The sequence below is a fragment of the Nothobranchius furzeri genome, chromosome 11 (genome assembly GCF_043380555.1).
Source record: "Nothobranchius furzeri strain GRZ-AD chromosome 11, NfurGRZ-RIMD1, whole genome shotgun sequence".
Lineage (NCBI taxonomy): Eukaryota > Metazoa > Chordata > Actinopteri > Cyprinodontiformes > Nothobranchiidae > Nothobranchius > Nothobranchius furzeri.
In genome coordinates, this window is record NC_091751.1 from 56,338,911 (window position 1) to 56,358,995 (window position 20,085).

The window sequence follows — 20,085 nt, forward strand, 5'->3', positions numbered from 1 at the left end:
GTCCTGTCGGATGACTTTTTCCCCCTCAGTCCTCCTGGAGCTGGCTGTCTCTGCTGGTGCTCAGCGTGCGCCTCATAGGCGAGAATGCTTCCTCTTGCGCAAGATGAGACCTCCCATGGATCGCAGAGCCCTATTCTCTGTGCGTGATCTGTGTGTAGGGAGGGATGGTGCTGCTGTGCAGCCATGATGAGTGCCTTTGCTGTCCTTCAGACCAACTCTTTCAATCTATTGATAGGATTTCTTCATATCAGCCACTTCAGTTATCTGTCGGTGGTACATCCCATGTAGGGGTTTGTCCTCTCATGATGGTATTTCCAGCATCTCCACCTCTGTTCACCATTGTCTGAGACATTCACTGAGCACGTCATCTGTTGGGGCCTTATCCTTGATGTACTTATGGATCTTGAATGTTTCATCCTAGATAGTGGCTCTCAAACTCACTAGTCCTCAGCCTCCTTCCTTACTGCTACTATATATTCTCAGGGTGCTGGATTTAGGATGGAACCCTCCAGGCATCTCCTCCTTGAACCGTCACCTTATCGTGGTGGAGGAGTTTGAGTGCCCTAATGATCCTAGGAGCTATGTTGTCTGGGGCACTTAGTGCCCCTGGTAGGGTCTCCCATGACAAATTGGTCTTAGGTGAAGGGTGAGACAAAGAACGGTTCGAAGGATCTTTCATGGCGGTTAAAACGAAGAGTCGGAGTACCCGGCCCGGAGCGTTACCGGGGTCCCACCCTGGAGCCAGGCCTGGGGTTGGGGCCCGTGAGCGAGTGCCTGGTGGCCGGGCTTTCGCCCATGGGGCCCGGCCGGGCCCAGCCCGAACCGGATACATGGGGTCGTCCAACTGTGGACCCACCACCCGCAGGAGGAACATGAAGGGTCCGGTGCAATGCGAATCGGGTGGCAGACCAAGGCGGGAGCCTTGGCGGTCCAATCCCCGGACAAGAAAACTAGTTTTTGGGACATGGAACGTCACCTCGCTGGCGGGGAAGGAGCCGGAGCTTGTTGCAGAGGTTGAGCGGTACCGGCTAGATATAGTCGGACTCACCTCGACACATTGCATTGGCTCTGGAACCCGAGACCTGGAGAGGGGTTGGACACTCTACTTTGCTGGAGTTGCTCCGGGTGAGAGGCGGAGGGCTGGGGTTGGCTTTTTGTTAGCCCCGAGACTCTCTGCCTGTGTGTTGGGGTTTACCCCGGGGGACAAGAGGGTAGCTTCCTTGCGCCTTCGGGTCGGGGAACGGGTCCTGACTGTTGTTTGTGCTTATGGGCCAAATATCAGTTCAGAGTACCCACCCTTTTTGGAGTCCCTGGGACGAGTGCTAGATAGTGCTCCATCAGGGGACTCCATTGTCCTGCTGGGGGACTTCAATGCTCACGTGGGCAATGACAGCTTGACCTGGAGGGGTGTGATTGGGAGGAACGGCCCACCTAATCTGAACTCGAGCGGTGTTTTGTTATTGGACTTCTGTGCAAGCCGCAGTTTGGCCATAACGAACACCATGTTCGAACATAAGGATGCCCACCGGTACACTTGTTACCAGGGCAGCCTAGGTCACAGGTCGATGATAGATTTTGTAGTCGTATCATCTGACCTGCGGCCGTATGTTTTGGACACCCGAGTGAAGAGAGGGGCGGAGCTGTCAACTGATCACCACCTGTTGGTGAGTTGGATCAGATGGCAAGGGAACATGCCGCGTAGACCTGGCAGACCCAAACGCATAGTGAGGGTCTGCTGGGAACGCCTGGCAGAAGAACCTGTCAAGACGGTCTTCAACTCCCACCTCCGGCAGAGCTTTGACCACGTCCCGAGAGCAGTTGGGGACATTGAGTCCGAGTGGGCCTTGTTCCACTCTGCGATTGTCGAGGCGGCTGTTGCTAGCTGTGGTCGTAAGGTGGCCGGTGCCAGTCGTGGTGGCAACCCCCGTACCCGCTGGTGGACACCAGAGGTTCGGGGAGCCGTCAGGCTGAAGAAGGAGGCCTACAGGGCGTGGCTGGTCTGTGGGTCTCCGGAGGCAGCAGACAGGTACCGGATAGCCAAGCGGGGTGCAGCAGTGGCAGTTGCCGAGGCAAAATCTCGGGCGTGGGAGGAGTTTGGTGAGGCCATGGAGAAAGACTATCGATCGGCTCCAAAGAGGTTCTGGCAAACTGTCCGGCGCCTCAGGAGAGGAAGGCAGCAACTCGCTCACACTGTTTACAGTAGGGATGGGGAGCTGCTGACGTCAACTGAGGCTATAGTCGGACGGTGGAAGGAATACTTTGAGGAACTCCTCAATCCCACCAATGCGCATTCCGAGGAGGAACCAGAGCTGGGAGGCCTGGGGATGGACTGTCCGATCTCGGGGGCAGAAGTTGCTGAGGTAGTCAAACAACTACACAGCGGCGGAGCCCCGGGGGCGGATGAGGTTCGTCCTGGGTATCTCAAGGCTATGGATGTTGTAGGGCTGTCATGGTTGACATGTCTCTACAACATTGCGTGGTCATCGGGGGCAGTTCCTAGGGAGTGGCAGACCGGGGTGGTGGTCCCCATCTTTAAGAAGGGTGACCTGAGGGTGTGTTCCAACTATAGGGGGATCACACTCCTCAGCCTCCCTGGAAAGGTCTACTCCAAGGTACTGGAGAGGAGGGTCCGATCGATAGTTGAATCTCAGATAGAGGAGGAGCAATGTGGTTTTCGTCCTGGCCTTGGAACTGTGGACCAGCTCTATACCCTTGCAAGGGTGATGGAGGGGGCATGGGAGTTTGCCCAACCAATCCACATGTGCTTTGTGGATTTGGAGAAGGCTTATGACCGTGTCCCCAGGGGCACCCTGTGGGGGACGCTCCAGGAGTATGGGGTGGGTGGCTTTCTGTTAAGGGCCATTCAGTCCCTTTACCAGAGGAGCGTGAGTTTGGTCCGCATAGCCGGTAGTAAGTCGGACCTGTTCCCAGTGAGGGTTGGACTCCGCCAGGGCTGCCCTTTGTCACCGGTTCTGTTCATCACTTTTATGGACAGAATTTCTAGACGCAGCCGTGGTGTGGAGTGTGTCGAGTTTGGTGGCAGGAGAATCTCGTCTCTGCTTTTTGCGGATGATGTGGTCCTCCTAGCTTCATCCAGCTCTGACCTTCAGCTCTTGCTGGGTAGGTTCGCGGCCGAATGTGAAGCGGCTGGGATGAGGATCAGCACCTCCAAATCTGAGACCATGGTTCTCGACCAGAAAAGGGTGGCTTGCCACCTCCGGGTCGGGGGAGAGGTCCTACCTCAAGTGGAGGAGTTTAAGTATCTCGGGGTCTTGTTCACGAGTGAGGGTAGGAGGGATCGGGAGATCGACAGGCGGATTGGTTCGGCGTCTGCAGTGATGCGGACGCTGAGCCGATCTGTCGTGGGGAAGAGGGAGCTGAGCCAGAAAGCCAGGCTCTCGATTTACCGATCGATCTACGTCCCAATCCTCACCTATGGTCATGAGCTTTGGGTAATGACCGAAAGAACGAGATCGCGGATACAAGCGGCCGAAATGAGTTTCCTCCGTTGGGTGGCCGGGCTCAGCCTTAGAGATAGGGTGAGGAGCTCGGACATTCGGGAGGGACTCGGGGTAGAACCGCTGCTCCTCCGGATCGAAAGGAGCCAGTTGAGGTGGTTTGGGCATCTGGCCAGGATGCCTCCTGGACGCCTCCCCGGGGAGGTGTTTTGGGCATGTCCTGCCGGCAGAAGGCCCCCGGGTCGACCCAGGACACGTTGGAGAGGTTACATCTCCAATCTGGTCCGGGAACGCCTTGGGGTCCTGCCGGAGGAGCTGGTGGACAAGGCCGGGGAGAGGACGGCCTGGAGCTCCCTAGTTGGGATGCTGCCCCCGCGACCCGGACCCGGATAAGCGGAGGAAGACGAAGACGAAGACCCTCCAGGCATGGTTAGGAGCTTCCATATCTTAACATCTGTGGTCTGTATTTCTTCCTTTGGCCAGCTTATTATTCCTGCAGGATATCTGATTACTGGCAGGGCGTAGCTGTTTGCTGCCCTGACCTTGTTCTTGCCATTGAGCTGACTTCTTAGGACTTGCCTTATTCGTTGTTGGCATTTGCCTGTGGCCCCTTTTCTTGTGGCCGAATTGAGGTTGCCATTTGCTTGTGGGATATCAAGCTTCTTGTAGCTGTCCTCAATGTCTGCTATTGTTCCTTCTGGGAGTGAGAGCCCTTCTGTGTGGACTATACCTTCCCTTTCCTTGTCACCATCTGACCACCCTTCTCAAGTCTGAATGACATTCCCATATCAGTGCTGTAGATCCTGGTGGTGTTGATCGTCGACGTCTCGCTCACTGTTGTTTCAGATTAACCTGCAAATACTTTAAAATGGTTCATTATTTAAAGATTTTATATTTGAACACAAGTACTCTTTAATTCCGATTTAATACTTGCATTTAACCAAATAAAATATTGTTTTAGAGGGTTGTATATTCTGTTAGCAACATGTTTCAGATAAGTTGTCAAATTCGAGAATAAAATCTTCTGGAAGTCTTGTTTTTTTAGTTGGTTTTTTTTTTTTTTGGGGGGGGGGGGGGGGTATGAAGTTAGCTGTGTGAACAGAGATGCAAATCCAGACAAAATTTTAAATATTTTGGTCCAGACCAGAAAACTGAGATTTAATAAACACTGTGTGATAATCTTGCAGGAACTAAATGTGCTTTTTATTCACAATTGTCTGCAGGAAATGGAGAAATCTCAAGCCAATAACTTCCTGGTGTTGTTCCGGGATGCAGGATGCCAGTTCAGGTCTGTGTACACGTATTGCCCCGAGACCGAGGAAATCGCCAAGCTGGCCGGCGTCGGGCCGAAAAGCATCAACACCAAGATGATCGTGGCCCTGTACAAGTACAACTCAGACAGGAAGCAGTTCAGCCAGATCCCAGCAAAAACCATGTCTGCAAGCGTGGATGCCATCACCATCGCTAACCACCTGTGGCAAAGCAAGAAGCAGGGGACGCCCAAAAAGCACCCAAAGTAGAGCCAGATGATGGCGCAGCAGCTGGACATGCTCCTCTTGGACAGACAGAGGAAAATATGGATTATACTTTTTATAAGAGTTACCAATCTGGAAAACTGGAATGTTGGATTTCAATATTACAGAAACAGTGCTGGCTGTGACTCTGCTTCATTGAGGCACAAGTGTGTACTGATCAGCATGTGTGTCAATGTTCCCATGTGCCAAAAAGAGGCCGACGCCTTACCGAGCTGAACCACTGAAGCACTGAATGCCCCACCTCTCACAGGCTGCTTGGTGTCGCTACACTGCAAAAACTCATTTCCAAGAAAGTAAAAAGACTTGTTTTAGACATTTTTACTTATTTTTAATCTAAAAAATAAAAAAAATTCTTATCTGCAAAAACGTTTAACAAAAGTTTTTTTAAACAAGCAAAATAATCTAAAGTTAGATTTATTTGATAGTTTTAAAAATTCTAACTAAGCAACTTTTTTCCTCCATTGGCAGATGTTTTCACTCAAAACAAGAACATTTGGATCATATTTAACAATATTTATTTATTTATTTCAAGTAATGCTGTTTTTGCAGATAAGAACGTATTTATTCTTTTTAAACTCAAAACAAAGATAACTTTTCTAAAAACAAGGCTTTTTACTTTCTTGATAAGTTTTTGCACTGTAAGTCCATCATGTGTAGCCTTACGCTTGTTTTGTGTCAAATGGGTGTAGTGTCATCTTGTCTGTGTCTGTTAAGTCTTTTTGGTGTGTGTGTGTGTGTGTGTGTGTGTGTGTGTGTGTGTGTGTGTGTGTGTGTGTGTGTGTGTGTGTGTGTGTGTGTGCGCGTGCAAGTACACAGGTCTGAGATCAGAGGCAGCAGTTTATGATGTGAGTTTTGCGGCTAAACAAGCATGTATTTTAGCTTTTGTACATGTGAATTACAAACTTCTAAACAGGTGAAAAGTGTGTGAGTGTGTGTGCGTGTACAGTGAAGTGCCAAGCAGAGTGGGGAGCAGAACTCAGCTGGAAGTCACAATTACTTTCTAAAAGTGTGCAATGATGAGGTTGTTTAGCAAACAGAGGGCCATCAAATGATTCTAGAACCCGCAATTTACTTTTAATTTATTCTAATTTTGGTCATGTTTGGAAGATATTTAAAAACACATTTCTAGTTACTAGAAACATTTTGAGTTGTTTTTATAACTTGTCTCAAAGGCGTGTGCAGTTGTGCTGCAGATGCAAAGATTGTGATTATCATGAGTAGAAGACTAGATCGAAATCTCAAATTGTGCCAATTTATGCAATTTAGGAGTAATTTAAATAATCACCAATATTACAGCTAGGTGAGATATTCACACACCAATGTGTTCACTGTCTCAGCTACTAGATCACCTTCGAAGTAGTCCACGGTTGTAAATAAAACCAATAAAGCTCTCTCCTCTGTCTGAGTTTTTTGCCATAACATTTTTTGAGTTTTTGTCATGCATTCCTTGGTATGTGTTGACACTGTACAGATATATTTTGGCATATAGAAGTATTTTTTGTAACGTTGGAGGGCTTAAATCTATCGAAGCAGTGCAGTGGTTGAAGAGAGTGTTGAATGCAAACTGTTGCCACAAAGACGTTCGCCGCTTAATTGTGCCGTTACATGTGATCAAGTACTGAGAAATGCTTTTGTTCCTCAACTTTGAAATAATTTTCTTTTGGATTAAGAAAATATGATCAAATGTTCTTTTTTTTTTATCATTTCTGTTTTATTAAAATGCCAGCTAACAACACTAAGCATGGTGTCTCATTTCAGTGGCTTTTAAAGTGACAATGTGTAGTTTTTACCATTAATCTCTGGAAATATCTATCAAAATGTTGTAAATGAATAAAAAAAACGCCCAGTTGTTGAAAAATATTGGCGGTTTTATAGCATATAACCATATTAATCTGTTCTAAAATACATGGGAGTGGCCCAAGTCTCTGAGTGATGCCATATTGGATACTTCTAAGGAAGACCGTGTGGACAAAATACATTTACTGATTTGTAACAAATGATTACAGATTTTTCACCATTAATAAACGTTGTTATACACATCTACCTCTTCACTTGTTGCCAGTGATGAAAGGGAGTCTGATGTGCTTCTTATTTTGCTGGAGGTTGCACTCCAAGGGATTTTTGACCCTAACGGCCATCCGTTGGTAAGGTCTTACTTGAACACCAAAATAATGCTTTCTTGCAATGATTTAGGTATGTACTGCCCCCCTATTGCCAGGGAAAATACACATTGTCACTTTAAGAGTTTTATTAAAACGTTTTTTAATGAAAAACTCACCAAGTAGAATAGCAGGATAACATTTACATTGCAGAAAATGTTTCTGAGGATATCACTTGAAAACACACATTTATCCAAAAAGTGTGCATTTATTCTTTTTTTCCCGTTGCTAATTAGAATCCTTTATTATACATATATATATATATATATATATGACCTACATGCTATATGCCATGTACAGTAGTGGTGTCTGGAGAAGGGACTGATCTTTATTTCTGCACCAGTTTGACAGAAATATAAATAAATGTCACTTTGTCATCAGTGAATAAGTCATAACTTTAATAACATTAAGTGAACAAACTACTTTGACTTTTTTACATTTAAAAATGGATCCATCAGCTAATAGAAGAATCATTTGGCTTGATTTAGCTAACAGAAAAGTCAAGAGGCTCAAATACAGCTTATCTTTATGTACGTATTTAACTTCTAAGTAACTTATAGTTTTTTGTCACTTTGCTCTTTGATTAAACACTACCAGGAAAACTGAGATCTCTGTTTATGTTTAAAAGCTTTACTGCTATATGAGCATCAAGACCAAAGAGAAATTTATTTGATGTCAAGCGGTTTGTTATTTATCTGAAGAGGATTGTATAATCTTCTTTAAGTTCTGATATCTACATCACGTTACGGAACTGCGCTGCTCTGGGTGAATGCATGTTGGAGTAGCTCTGTTGACTATATGTAAGTTTTGCCTTTTCTTGGACATTTTTTCTTCTAGTTTCTCAAGAAAAACTGTATTTTTTTTTACACTTTACTTTTCTGTTTCTGGTGCTGTGAAGCTTAGAGGATTTTTACTGCTATTTTTTAGCTTTTTCCACTTTTTGAGCATTTGTTATGATGCGTAACCATGGCAACAAGCTGGTTTACAATCGGGAGCAGCTGATTAACATTGGAAAGGCTGAAACAATGCCTCATTTGAAGCCACAAATCCCAAATGAGCTAAAACGTAAAAAGCGTGGGTGCAGAGCGGGAGCAAAATGGAGACAGAGAAAGAGGAAATTCAAACTACCTCTTCCATCAATCATAATGGGCAATGTGAGATCACTGGCCAACAAGATGGAGGAACTCCAAGCCCTTTCAAGGACTCAGCCAGAGTTTCGGCAGTTTCTAAACCACTGGAGGAGATCATACAAAGAAGGATTCTCCAGAGAATCAAGAAAATTATGGACAACCCTGAGCATTCTCTTCACAAGACTGTCCGACAACGGAAGAGTGTCTTCAGTCAGAGGCTTCTTCAGTTTCGCTGCAACACTGACCGCTACTGGAGATCCTTCCTGCCAACAGCCATTGTAATATACAATAACTCTTTGATAACTTGATTATTATTATTATTATGAGCTACTACAGCAATCAATTTCCCTCTGGGATTAATAAAGTATTTTTGAATTTAAGTGAATTGAATCAAACATCTGGTCCGTGATCCAATCATTATTATGCATAAGAGGTACACCTGATGATGGCTCATTTTATGTTAAATCGCGTTTAGAGGGACAGGATGACAGAATTTAAAATGCAAACAAAATTAAATCTTTTAAAAAGTAATGAAGTTATTGAATATAATATAATATAAAATAATATGTAAAGCTTTCTTTCTTTGTACTTTGCTTATTTTCTTCAGGTCTACTTTTTTACTTTTACTTCACTAATTTTTAAAGCCACTATCTGTACTTCCTACTTCACTACAATAGGGAGCCTAGGTCTCATCTCTTCCCGGTCAGCTCACGGGTCCCCGGAAGAACGAAAACATGAATACAAGTCAACGGGGCTAAAAACGCTATTTAATAATAGGCTTTGTCTTACGTCCTGGATCACACATATGTTGTACTTCAATTTAAATGTAATCTAACGATGGGTGTTTCAATCACGCCAGTCACATACTTTGAAATTTATCAGCTTGTAAAAGTTCGATGTTAGCATGACTACAAATCTGACATCGGCATGTTGCATATATGACGTCACCACTGAATCTCTGACATTTTCCCTTCTGTTTTTCTCCGTGTCTGCTTCGATGATGTCACTTTCATAAAGTGCATTTGTAGTCCTGGACTTATTACACAAAACTTAAAATAACGTATCCCCCCCTTTCAAAAATAAGCGCGTTTTTGGTATTAAAATGCACCTTCACGGACATCATATGTGAAATCCATGGCACATAACAAGCAGAATTAGAAAATAGCGTCTTTAGCACCATTGACTTACATTCATTTTTTTGTTTTTCTGGGGACCCGTGGTCCGGAAGTAGATGGGCATGACTTAGGCTCCCTATGGAGCGCTGTCTGTCACCTATGATAGACTGTCGCTATGGTAAAGCTATGGAATCTTGCGTTACCATAGTTACAGCTCAGGTGCATCATTTAAAATGCTTTATTATTAAGGCTACAACCTTTCAGACTTCAGTATAAGTTCCATCTCGAGTGAGTAGGACCTTTTCTCTGCGGTCTCTGTGTTTGCTGACTTTAGTCTTCCAGAGAGCAGCTCTAGCAGGTAATAAAACTACCCACAAACAACCCAGCCCAACATCTGACATGTTTAGACCCACAAACAACCCAGAGTTATAGTAATAAACGTACATTTTGATGAGCTACATTCTAGCCACAGCTGCCCTGGGACACACTGCAGGTGAGGTTGCTGAACACAAGCGCCGCCAGTTCGTCCGACCACCACCAGCCAGCTAGTGTCTTGCCCAAAGGTACGAATGAGCAGGGCGTGAACCTGTAATCCTCACCCACACTTAATGCGTCTGCCACTTTTGCCCTATGCCCTTGACGAGTATATTTATCCGTAGATTTTTATGATTGCAAAGAAAACCAAATAAGGAAAAAGCTGAAAAAGGGAGGACCCCCGAATACCCCTCTTAGACACGCCCGTTTCTTATTCCTATTGTGTTATTTAAGCCCATAAACACATTATTTCCTACGTCAAATTATCGCGCGCGCGCGCGCGCGTGTGTGTGTGTGTGTGTGTGTGTGTGTGTGTGTGTGTGTGTGTGTGTGTGTGTGTGTGTGTGTGTGTGTGTGTGTGTGTGTGTGTGATGAATGGAGGAGGCGGTGCCCGGACAAGCAGAAGGCTAGGCAGCTCCAGACCGCAGTCAGCTCAGCGGCGGAGAGGCGCATCCAGCAGGGAGGGGACGCCGACAACAACACCGAGCGGTACCGACGGGACGCCGCTTGTCAGTGAAAACGCGGAAAGGCTTCGGGAACTGCTTTTTCATCCCATGTTTTTATAGAAACAGGTGAGCCTTTCCTAGCAGCGCCGCGGCAGTTTGTGTTGTTTATTCGAGGAGCTGTCACCCCGCCCGTCCAGCTAACTAGCGGATCATGCCTCTCCCCTCCTCGGCCTGCCTTGCTCCTCAGCCTCCCCCTCCAAACCCATAGCTGGTAAAAAATTAGTCCGCTTTGTATGAGCTTTGACGCTAACCAGCCTGTTCTGCACTAATCCGGTGGCTATATTCAGTGTGTTTGTAGCTAGCTTAATCTGCTTATACTGTTAGTTAGTGGCTTAGCGCCAGTGTTATTAGCTAACCATCCTCCAGGCTAACGTAGCTCGTGTTTGATGATATTTTACAACCGTGTTTGTGTGAGTAATGAGTCTAAAATCCAGACTGGTGGGTATTTATTTATTAGGGGGTGCAATGAGTTGTCCTCACGATAACGTGAAGGGCTGTCCATTCTGTCAGACTAGAACTGACCCTGAAAAAGCAAATATAATACTCCTGATCACTGACACTCCGTGTCACTTGTTTTGCAGCAAAAGGGATTTTCCAGAATGAGCGGTCTGATTAGGATCAAAGGTCACTCCTCAGGATTTTCTGGTGGAAAGCACAATTCATGCTTCCATCAATTGCAGCAAAGCAGCTCCACATCATCACACTATCACCACCATGCTTGACTGTTGATGTTTACAGGTTATGCTTTCCCAAAGGTCTCAGGCATCATCAAGTTGTTTTTTGGCAAATGGGAGATGAAGCTTTGTGCTTATTTAGTCAGCAGAGCTTTGGGCCGTGTAACCCCCCTGGCCTGGGTGGAGTCAGTCACAAATAATTCTTGGTTTAACAAGCAGATGGTGCTCCTACTGTGTTTTGAAGCAGAACAAATTATTTCTGATTAAATTGAGTAAAAGATGTAGCTAATTTAGATCTATGTCAGTGTTTTGTTTTAGCCTAAAAAGCTTCACTAGACCTCAAAATGCTGAATCTGTTTCCTTTCTTTGGCTTAATTTGAATTCTTGTGATGGATATTCAAAGACATCAATGTGCAGTGACCTCAGGCTGATGATCTGTTCTTTGACTTTAGCCCTTCGCTCTTCTCTTCAACAGCCTGTCGTTACCATGACAGCAGAAGAAACCATAAATGTGAAGGAGGTGGAGATCATCAAGGTGATCCTGGACTTTCTCCACTCCAGGAAGTTGCACATCAGTATGCTGGCGCTGGAGAAGGAGAGCGGAGTCATCAATGGACTCTACTCAGATGACATGCTCTTCCTCAGGTTGATGAGCCGTTCTGTCTGCATTCAGACCCCTAAATCACGTTTATGGCGCTGAACACAAAAGTATTTGTTTTTGTTTCAGGCAGTTGATCCTCGATGGACAGTGGGACGAGGTCCTTCAGTTCATCCAGCCTCTGGAGTGCATGGACAAGTTTGACAGAAAAAGGTGAACTCATTGTCCAAAGTATAAGTTTTTTTAGGCATCTTTATATATTTTTTAAAGCCTTTCTAAATCTTTGAAACAACACAAAAATAACAAGTTGCTTGATTTTTGCCCTCAGGTTTCGTTACATCGTTCTAAAGCAGAAGTTTCTCGAGGCTCTGTGCGTGAATAACGCCATGTCTGCAGAAGAAGAGCCACAGCACGTGCGTGTAAACACTGCAGCCGCTCTAATCTGTGTTTTTTTTAATTCTCTGGGCTTCTCAAGGAAAATAGCAAAGGTTTTAAATGTAAAATCCAACTTTTGTTTGTTTTGCTTTAACTTTTTACATAATTTTAATGAATTTAGCTCCAAAACTCTTGAAATCGTATGATTTGTTCATACTTCTGCCACTAATGCAAAGGTACAGGCACACTCAGATGTTTACAGGACTCCCCATCACCTTTTGCGACGTGTTCATGTATGTTCTGAGCTCGTGTGTGTCTGTTGTGTGTTTAGTTGGAATTCACCATGCAGGAAGCGGTAAAGTGCCTCCATGCTCTGGAGGAGTTCTGCCCCTCTAAAGATGACTACAGCAAACTGTGTCTGCTCCTCACACTGCCTCGCCTCACAAACCACGCTGAGTTCAAGGTAAGACTAGTTCTTCTACAGGTAGAGGCTTGCATTAATCTGTTCACGCAGCATTTTCCTTTTGTGGTCCACAAACGCCCCTTGCGTGTTTCTGTGGGTGGTTTGGTTGTTTCGATTGAAGGTTTTGGCCTTTTTCTCCTTCAGGACTGGAACCCGAGCACAGCCAGGGTGCAGTGTTTTGAGGAGGCGTGCATCATGGTGGCAGAGTTCATCCCTGCAGACAGGAAGCTGAGCGAGGCTGGATTCAAGGCCAGCGGGGACCGACTCTTTCAGCTGCTTCTTAAGGGGGTGCTCTATGAGTGCTGCGTGGAGTTCTGCCAGGTCTGAACGACCTCCCAGATCACTCGGTGTAAATCCTCTGTCGGGTGCTTTTTCACTTTTGGGTGTTTCTGTTTGCAGAGCAAGGCGACGGGTGAGGAGATCACAGAGGGTGAGGTCCTCCTAGGGGTTGACATGCTGTGTGGGAACGGCTGTGATGACCTGGACCTGTCTCTGCTGTCCTGGATGCAGAATCTCACCCACACCGTTTTCACCTGCGCCTTTGAGCAGAAGCAGCTCAACATCCACGTCGACCGTTTGGTTAAGCCCATTAAAACTGGCTACGCTGACCTCCTCACCCCTCTGATCAGTAAACTCTCCCCGTACCCTTCCTCCCCGCTTCGGCGACCCCAATCTGCCGACACTTACATGTCCCGCTCCCTGAACCCAGCGTTGGACGGGCTGTCCTTCGGGTTGTCTGGCCAGGACAAAAGAGCGAGCGGCGGGGAGGTAGTGCCAGGTAAAGGAGTCTCTCCGATGTCGCACTCCTTCGCCAACTTCCACTATCCTGGAGCAGGAGGGCCGAACCTCAGCAGGAGTCTGATGATGGAGAGCGCCGACTGCCACAGCATCTTCGAGGAATCTCCTGAGACGTAAGAGCTAAATGTTCTCCTGCATGTCTGAGAATGCTGTCCCCAACCCGGGAAGGGACTAGCTTCTCCGTGTTTTATGCTCCACCCAAAGCAAACACCTACAGTATATCTACAAAGATATTTGATGGGGGGGGTTTGTGTAATAGATCGAGGACGGACACACCTGTGGATAAGATGATGAGCTCAGACGGAGCTCAGAACACGCGTCCTGCGTCCGCTCCAGGTGAGGAGGCCCCGATGATTGGATCTGCTGACAGGAATGAGGTACACGGTTGACCTTGTTTTTTAAAATATATATTTAATTTGTAGACGTTGCCTTCAGTTCCAGCTCAGATTAGCTGATATTGGGACTAAAGCCACTCTGTTTTGGTCTAGTCTGCAGTAAATCTGAACAATGGATGTATTTTAAGATTCTGTTTGCATTTCCTATCTAACCAGCGTATAATGAGTCTGTAGACAAGTGGAGGTAGAAGCCACTCAGGTGGATTTAATCCCAGTTCAGTGGGGACACATGGTCCACCAGCTTAGTCTAAAAATATGGGTCATGTATGTCTTCATGTTGCCTGTAAACGTGGTGTTAAAACATCTGGCTCGTGGTTTCTAGTTTGATCTCTGTGATTTACTCCTCCTTGGAGACGCACATGAAGGACAGAAACAGAAGTTTTTGTGATCTCACCATAATTGCTGTATTTTTTCCTCTAGTTGTCCTTTTGCTTTCTACCACTTCTACAATGCCAGGGTCTGTCCTCTGTAGATCTGTTCCTGTCAGATTATCAGGGCAGGAAGTCGAGGACAGAGGGGGGAAGTGACCTGTCGTCGACTCTCAGATTCGCCCTCTTTCCTTCTCTAATACCTGAGCTAACAAGAGTGAAAAGAAGATGATCACAGTGTTGCTTTTCGGAGCTGAACTCAAAGATCTGCATGTTTTCCTTTTGAAGAAGACCTCTTTATTTGGCATCACTTTGCCTTTAACAATACGACTGTATCCTTTACAAACGAACCCTTTTTCTAGTAAGTTCTCAATTTGACGTGCTTCCATTATTTGGTTCCTCTCTGAACACAGAGTAAGAGAGATTTGTTTTTACCATCTTGCTGGCAAGTTTTGGCTGCAACTGTAGCCTTCTTCAGAGTGTCGCTGATGGTGGTAGCCTCACTTCGTCTCCGTTTGTCCGTGGGCGCGCCCTCCTCACCGATGACCGTGTCCCATGAACGGGTCCGGCGTATACACTCCTTCATCCCTGTTCATCGTCCTGCGTCCACGTCTCCTTGTTTTCTTCTTTCATTGATGCGCTTCGTTTTAACCCTCAGCTACGCGACTCGACGGAGAAGTACGAGGAGTTTTATCGGCAGAGGCTTCGCGTGCAGCAGCATCTGGAGCAGAAGCAGCAGCAGAGACAAATGTACCAGCAGATGCTGCTGGAGGGAGGGGTCCAGCAGGAGCCCCCGCCCAGTGACATGCAGCACAGCCTCACGGAGAAGTTCCTCAACAGGTGAGAAAGGTGTCCGCACGTACGGCAAACTCCAGGGAACAACAGAGGAGCAGCTGTCCGAAAACGCCAAGTCGAAATGTTAAGGCCTGAAAATGATGGGTCCCATGTGGCTATCAAGGCGCCACCCCCCACTGCTCACAGCAGCGTCTGCTCAGACCAGCTGCACCACTTAAACCACCTCATTATGGCTCGATATTAAAGTTTAATGCCACAACAAGAATTAGCTGCAACATGATAAAAATGAGAATATTTTGAATGTTTGTTTTTCAGATTTGCTCCTTCGTCTCTGTTGCCTTCTGCATTATTCAAGACTTTCTGCATAATGACGTCATTAATTCAGTTTGCTTTTGTCCTTTTCCCCTTTGTCGCTCTAACTAGATTTACTCCTCTTTCAGCTCACAAACAGCTTTTAGGCAAGAGTCTTTAAATGTTTTTGAAAAAAACACATTTTCTGATCAGGAGAGGGATTTCTGTGCATTTGTTTGTTCGTTCAGGTCCATTCAGAAGCTGGAGGAGCTCAACGTTGGGATGGAGAGTTTAGGAGAGGAGGTGAAGTCTCTCACCCAGCAGTGTAATGGCAACGGGAATACGCCCACCTTCGAGGACAATAATAACCCCCCATCTGCGACGCCGGAGCAGAGCAGAGGGGGAGGGGTGAGTAGCAGCACCCCTCAGCGCTCCGTAGGGGGCCAGGTGGTCCCGCCTCCAAACGAGTCCCCCGTGGTCTCCAGGTTGGTGGGATTTCTTCTGCCTTCGTTGGAGAGTTTTGCTGGGTGATTAATTTGTCATTGCTGTTTGTTGACAGTGGTCAGAAACCAAAAACGGGTCAACAGGGCGACTCCCCTGGACCTCTGTCTCGTAGTAAAGAGGTACGGATCCTAAAATAAATGTTTGCTTACTGTTCATATTTTCTTTTTCATTAAGAAATTAAGGTCAATTGTAAATTATATCATACCTCTTCACATTTTTTATGCATTTGCATTATTTTTATGCCAACCTGATGTATTTGAGCGTTTTGTTGTGTTATCAGGGTGAAAAAGTAAAAAGCCTGTTTGTACCCGTGCACACGCTGGAGGACACGCAGGCTGTCCGAGCCGTGGCCTTTCACCCGTCTGGATCTCTGTACGCCGTGGGGTCCAACTCCAAAACGCTTCGCGTGTGCGCCTATCCGGACAAACTGGACACGAGGTAACTCGGCTCAAAAGAACAACTAATATATTTGCTTAAATAAACACAACCGAATTATTTAAAATATGTTATTTTCTTTCTACATGTTTGCCTACAAACACGATTACCGCAGGCCTACAATATATTTTTATTATCACTATTATTGTTAGAGATGGACTCATTCATCAGGCTGATATTGACTATTTTTTTCCTTTAAAGCTGATAATTTGACAAACAAATGAGCCTAAAACGTTTTTTTCATGCCTCTTAACATCATTCTAACATAGTATTGCTATAAATGCATAATAGTGATTAAAAAACTGAATGAAGTTCTCTTGCATTCATCTAAACACCTCCGCTAATAACATTAACCATTACCACACCGTATCGCTTTATTTATAGAGCGCTTTTAACACGGCATTACAACCGACCAAAGCGCTGCACATGAACACAGGCAGAAAGTCACATATGTCATAAAAACAATTAAAAAGAACAACAAAGTAAAACCAATAAAACAAGGTGATTTTAAATTGAACAACCAAGGTGGACAGAAGGAAGCAACAGAACACCGCTGGTGAGAGGTTCACGGCTCATTAAAGAGCAAGTCACCCCCAAACCAACTTTTTTTTGCTGATAAACGACATGAACGAGTGTCTAATCGCGCTGCAGACATGTGTAGTCAATAATTTGGAACTTTTGTGCATTTTGGTTACATTTTAAATATTCTGCCTAAAACTGTCAGTGTTGCACTGTCGTAAGGTAAAAACTCTGCACTGCATTTGAATTTAAATCTGCCACCGCTATTGGCCAAGAGGTATGCTATGATGTAAACTGGTACATTATGATGTCACAATGCCTGTGTGTGTGTGTGTATTTGTTAGCAGCGCCGCCCTCTCGGTCTGCCAGGCAACAGTATTTGTTGCATTTTTCAAACATTAAGTGGGAGTGAAGTAAGTTTCTTGTAGGGGGTGACTTGCTCTTTAATATCAGAGGAGAAACAGCTGGATGCTATCACTTCAAATTTAGGACCAGGGTTTGAAATAAGGGGGAGCTAAAGGCAGCTCGGCTCCCCTAGAAGCCCAGGGGGAGCCAGAAAAAAGATCCAGTTTCCACCAAAGCTGCATTAATTATATGGTCTCTCGGCTTACCGCAGAATCTTTTGGGCGGAGAGGACAGAGGGCTGATGTTGATGTGCTCTGCAGGCAGCTGTGTCCTGCGCACGGCCACAATAACATGCTGGAAATGGCGCCACCAAAAGAACAAAATTAACGCATGATTGTTCGTGTCTGCTCATATTCTGGTACTGTCTGTGTTTTACTGGCGCCTGACGTGTTTCACCCGCTCAGTGGCCTAGTGGTAGTGTCCGCTCTGACTGGGAAATCAGGGTTCAAATCCTGGTCGGGTCACACCGAAGACTGAAAAAAATGGGACCCAATGCCTCCCTGCTTGACACACAGCATTAAGGGGTTGGATTGGGGGATTAAACCACCAAATAATTTCCCCATTTTGCACACATTAGTGTGTGACAACAGATGGGATTTTAATGTGCTCCAGTGATTTTTGCCTCACTGGCGCGGTGTTCAAAACCTAGCTTGTCCTGTAGATTTGATAAAACAGCTTTAAGATTAAAGAACTAAGATTCAACAGTTGGTTAAATTCAGTTCAAAATCTGATTCAGGTTCAGAGAAGATTAGCATCAGCTGTTATTATTAGTAACATTTTAGCTGGCAGATATCGGTCACAGGCTGACCGTAACCTCCACGGATCGACATCGGCAAATGGATAAACCCACTGTGGAAAATGCCCGCTGGATGTGTATAGGTCAGGTTCTGGATCTCTAGTTTTGACATTTATTGTTTAATTTAAAAAAATTGACGTGTTATAATATCCCACATTGGTGTACAAATAGAAATATTCTAACTTTTGCCTTTACTTGTCTTTTTACTTCACCCCTTATCCCTCCTCTAGTGGCTCAAGTCCGATAAAGCAGCCGGCTGTTCGTTTCAAGAGGAACAAACACCACAAAGGCTCCATCTACTGCGTGGCATGGAGCCACTGCGGTCAGCTGCTGGCTACAGGCTCGAACGACAAGTATGTCAAAGTCCTGCCTTTTAGCGCGGAGACCTGCAATGCCACAGGTGAGACCTTTCAGTAGGATTACATCAAGTAAGTCAAGTTTGTGAGTGTGAGAGGTCTTCTGTTTGTGTCGTTTTGTGTGATCCAGGGCCAGACCTGGAGTTCAGCATGCACGACGGTACCATCAGGGACCTGGCCTTCATGGAGGGTCCTGAAAGTGGAGGAGCCATCTTGATCAGCGCTGGAGCGGGGGACTGTAACATCTACACCACCGACTGCCAGCGAGGACAAGGGCTGCACGCACTGAGTGGACACACAGGTACACAGCCTGCTTCCACCACACACCTGTTCACTTCAGCTCAAAATGGGGGGTTGGAGAAGAAAAGGTGCGAGTAACGTGTCGTTTCTGTCCAGGTCACATCCTGTCTCTGTACACATGGGGAGGCTGGATGATCGCCTCCGGGTCTCAAGATAAAACGGTTCGGTTTTGGGATCTCAGGGTGCCGAGCTGTGTGAGAGTAGTGGGAACAGCTTTCCACGGCTCAGGTACGGCTCAGGTGTTACGAGTTTCACCTCCATTTTTATTTAAAGCCCAAGTTCACCAACAAACTGTTGTTTACTTGTTTCACACTGAGTTTCGCATGCAAGCTAAAGGTTAAAACGGTCATCTAGCCTCATTTCCTGATTTGGACGAGTAAACTCTCAGCTTGGAAAAGCTTGTCAGTTAGCGTGCAGGAGAGCAGAGCACGTCTTGGCTTGTAGAAGCTAACCATTAGCTTTAGCAAGTCCACCCCATGGCAGAACTCCTTCAGGCTTGTGTTATTTGTGGAGATAAAACATCAGCGTTGCATAGCAGAGTCAGTGGAGGAGTCATGTTGCTGTTTACCAGAGGCAAGATATCCGAGTATCAGGAAATAAGACTCCTCTGCAGCTCACCTCTGCTCCGGCACACTTGTAGTTCCTGGAACAGGAGCACCAGAGCTTTTCCTCCCACTCAGATCGACTCACAAGCCTTTCATTTATACTAGAGACCGGCCGCTGCAGATGCGTTGAACAAATGAACTTGGTCTTGAATACAACTGATTAATGAAGCTGCGCTCCTCTTTTCCACCGATCAGGCAGTCCCGTTGCCTCTGTAGCAGTGGATCCCAGCGGCCGTCTCCTAGCAACTGGACAGGAAGACAGCGCGTGCATGCTGTATGACATCAGAGGAGGACGGATCGTTCAGGTGTACCGGCCGCACTCCAGCGATGTTCGGTCTGTTCGGTTTTCCCCTGGAGCGCACTATCTGCTCACCGGCTCCTACGACACAAAGGTGATGGTCACCAACCTTCAAGGTGCGTCTGCAAAGCCAGAATTCGTCCTTTGATTCTTAAAAAAGTTCATTTTTTAAAAGTTGAACAGAAAAACCAAAACCTCCCTGTGTTTGTAGGCGACCTGACCAAACAGCTGCCTCTGACCGTGGTTGGAGAACATGGAGACAAGGTGATTCAGTGTCGGTGGCACACGCAGGACCTGTCCTTCCTGTCGTCTTCCGCTGACCGTACGGTCACGCTGTGGACACACAACCCCTAACACACACCAACAATTCCTAACTGATCTGATAGACTTGCACATTCTTAAACGCCATTCCTCCTCTCTTCACAAACACTGAAAAAACACAAACAGGTCACCAAGCTTCTCCTTCTGCAGGAAACCAAATAGTTTTAAACTGGAGACATCAAAAGCACATGTTGCATGCTCCCATCACCCTGATCGTTGGCATGCTGAGCTGTAAACCGGCTTTAAGTCATTATTTGCAATTGGTTTCTCAATTCATGCGAGTCCTCCTCCGTTTTCTGCTGCATGTCCTTTTCTTTCTGGTCTAACATGGCGGGAGTGCGTTGCTCATGAT

General features: G+C 46.0%; 2 protein-coding genes across 6 annotated transcripts in view; both read left to right on the forward strand.

Moving 5' to 3' along the window:
- camsap2b (calmodulin regulated spectrin-associated protein family, member 2b) overlaps nt 1–5,211 on the forward strand; it is a 51,518-nt gene extending 46,307 nt beyond the window's left edge. For all 4 annotated transcript variants that reach the window (XM_015957101.3, XM_070541721.1, XM_070541720.1 and 1 more), the window contains one exon: nt 4,682–5,211. In XM_015957101.3, the coding sequence (XP_015812587.3) occupies nt 4,682–4,978 (297 nt within the window). In that variant the 3' untranslated portion in view covers nt 4,979–5,211. The remainder of the gene's footprint in view (nt 1–4,681) is intronic.
- Nucleotides 5,212–10,362: 5,151 nt separating this feature from the next.
- Nucleotides 10,363–19,982, forward strand: wdr47a (WD repeat domain 47a). 2 transcript variants are annotated; one of them, XM_015957110.3, is made up of 17 exons: nt 10,363–10,503; nt 11,587–11,756; nt 11,839–11,922; nt 12,038–12,122; nt 12,416–12,547; nt 12,692–12,868; nt 12,947–13,458; nt 13,605–13,722; nt 14,767–14,948; nt 15,443–15,679; nt 15,754–15,817; nt 15,979–16,136; nt 18,084–18,253; nt 18,340–18,510; nt 18,606–18,737; nt 19,310–19,528; nt 19,624–19,982. In XM_015957110.3, exons 2-17 carry the CDS (start codon nt 11,599–11,601, stop codon nt 19,764–19,766), a joined length of 2,742 nt encoding a protein of 913 aa, XP_015812596.3. In that variant the 5' UTR covers nt 10,363–10,503; nt 11,587–11,598; the 3' UTR covers nt 19,767–19,982. The 2 variants fall into 2 exon arrangements, with proteins under 2 accessions (XP_015812596.3, XP_015812598.3); XM_015957112.3 differs by lacking the exon at nt 10,363–10,503 and adding an exon at nt 10,506–10,648.
- Nucleotides 19,983–20,085: the final 103 nt, after the last annotated feature.

Coding starts and splice junctions, on each gene's coding strand:
- wdr47a (XM_015957110.3), top strand. CDS start 11,599: ATGACAGCAGAAGAAACCATAAATGTGAAGGAGGTGGAGATCATCAAG. Junction 11,757..11,838: donor GATGACATGCTCTTCCTCAG/GTTGATGAGCCG, acceptor TTTTTGTTTCAG/GCAGTTGATCCTCGATGGAC. Junction 15,680..15,753: donor GAGTCCCCCGTGGTCTCCAG/GTTGGTGGGATT, acceptor GTTTGTTGACAG/TGGTCAGAAACCAAAAACGG.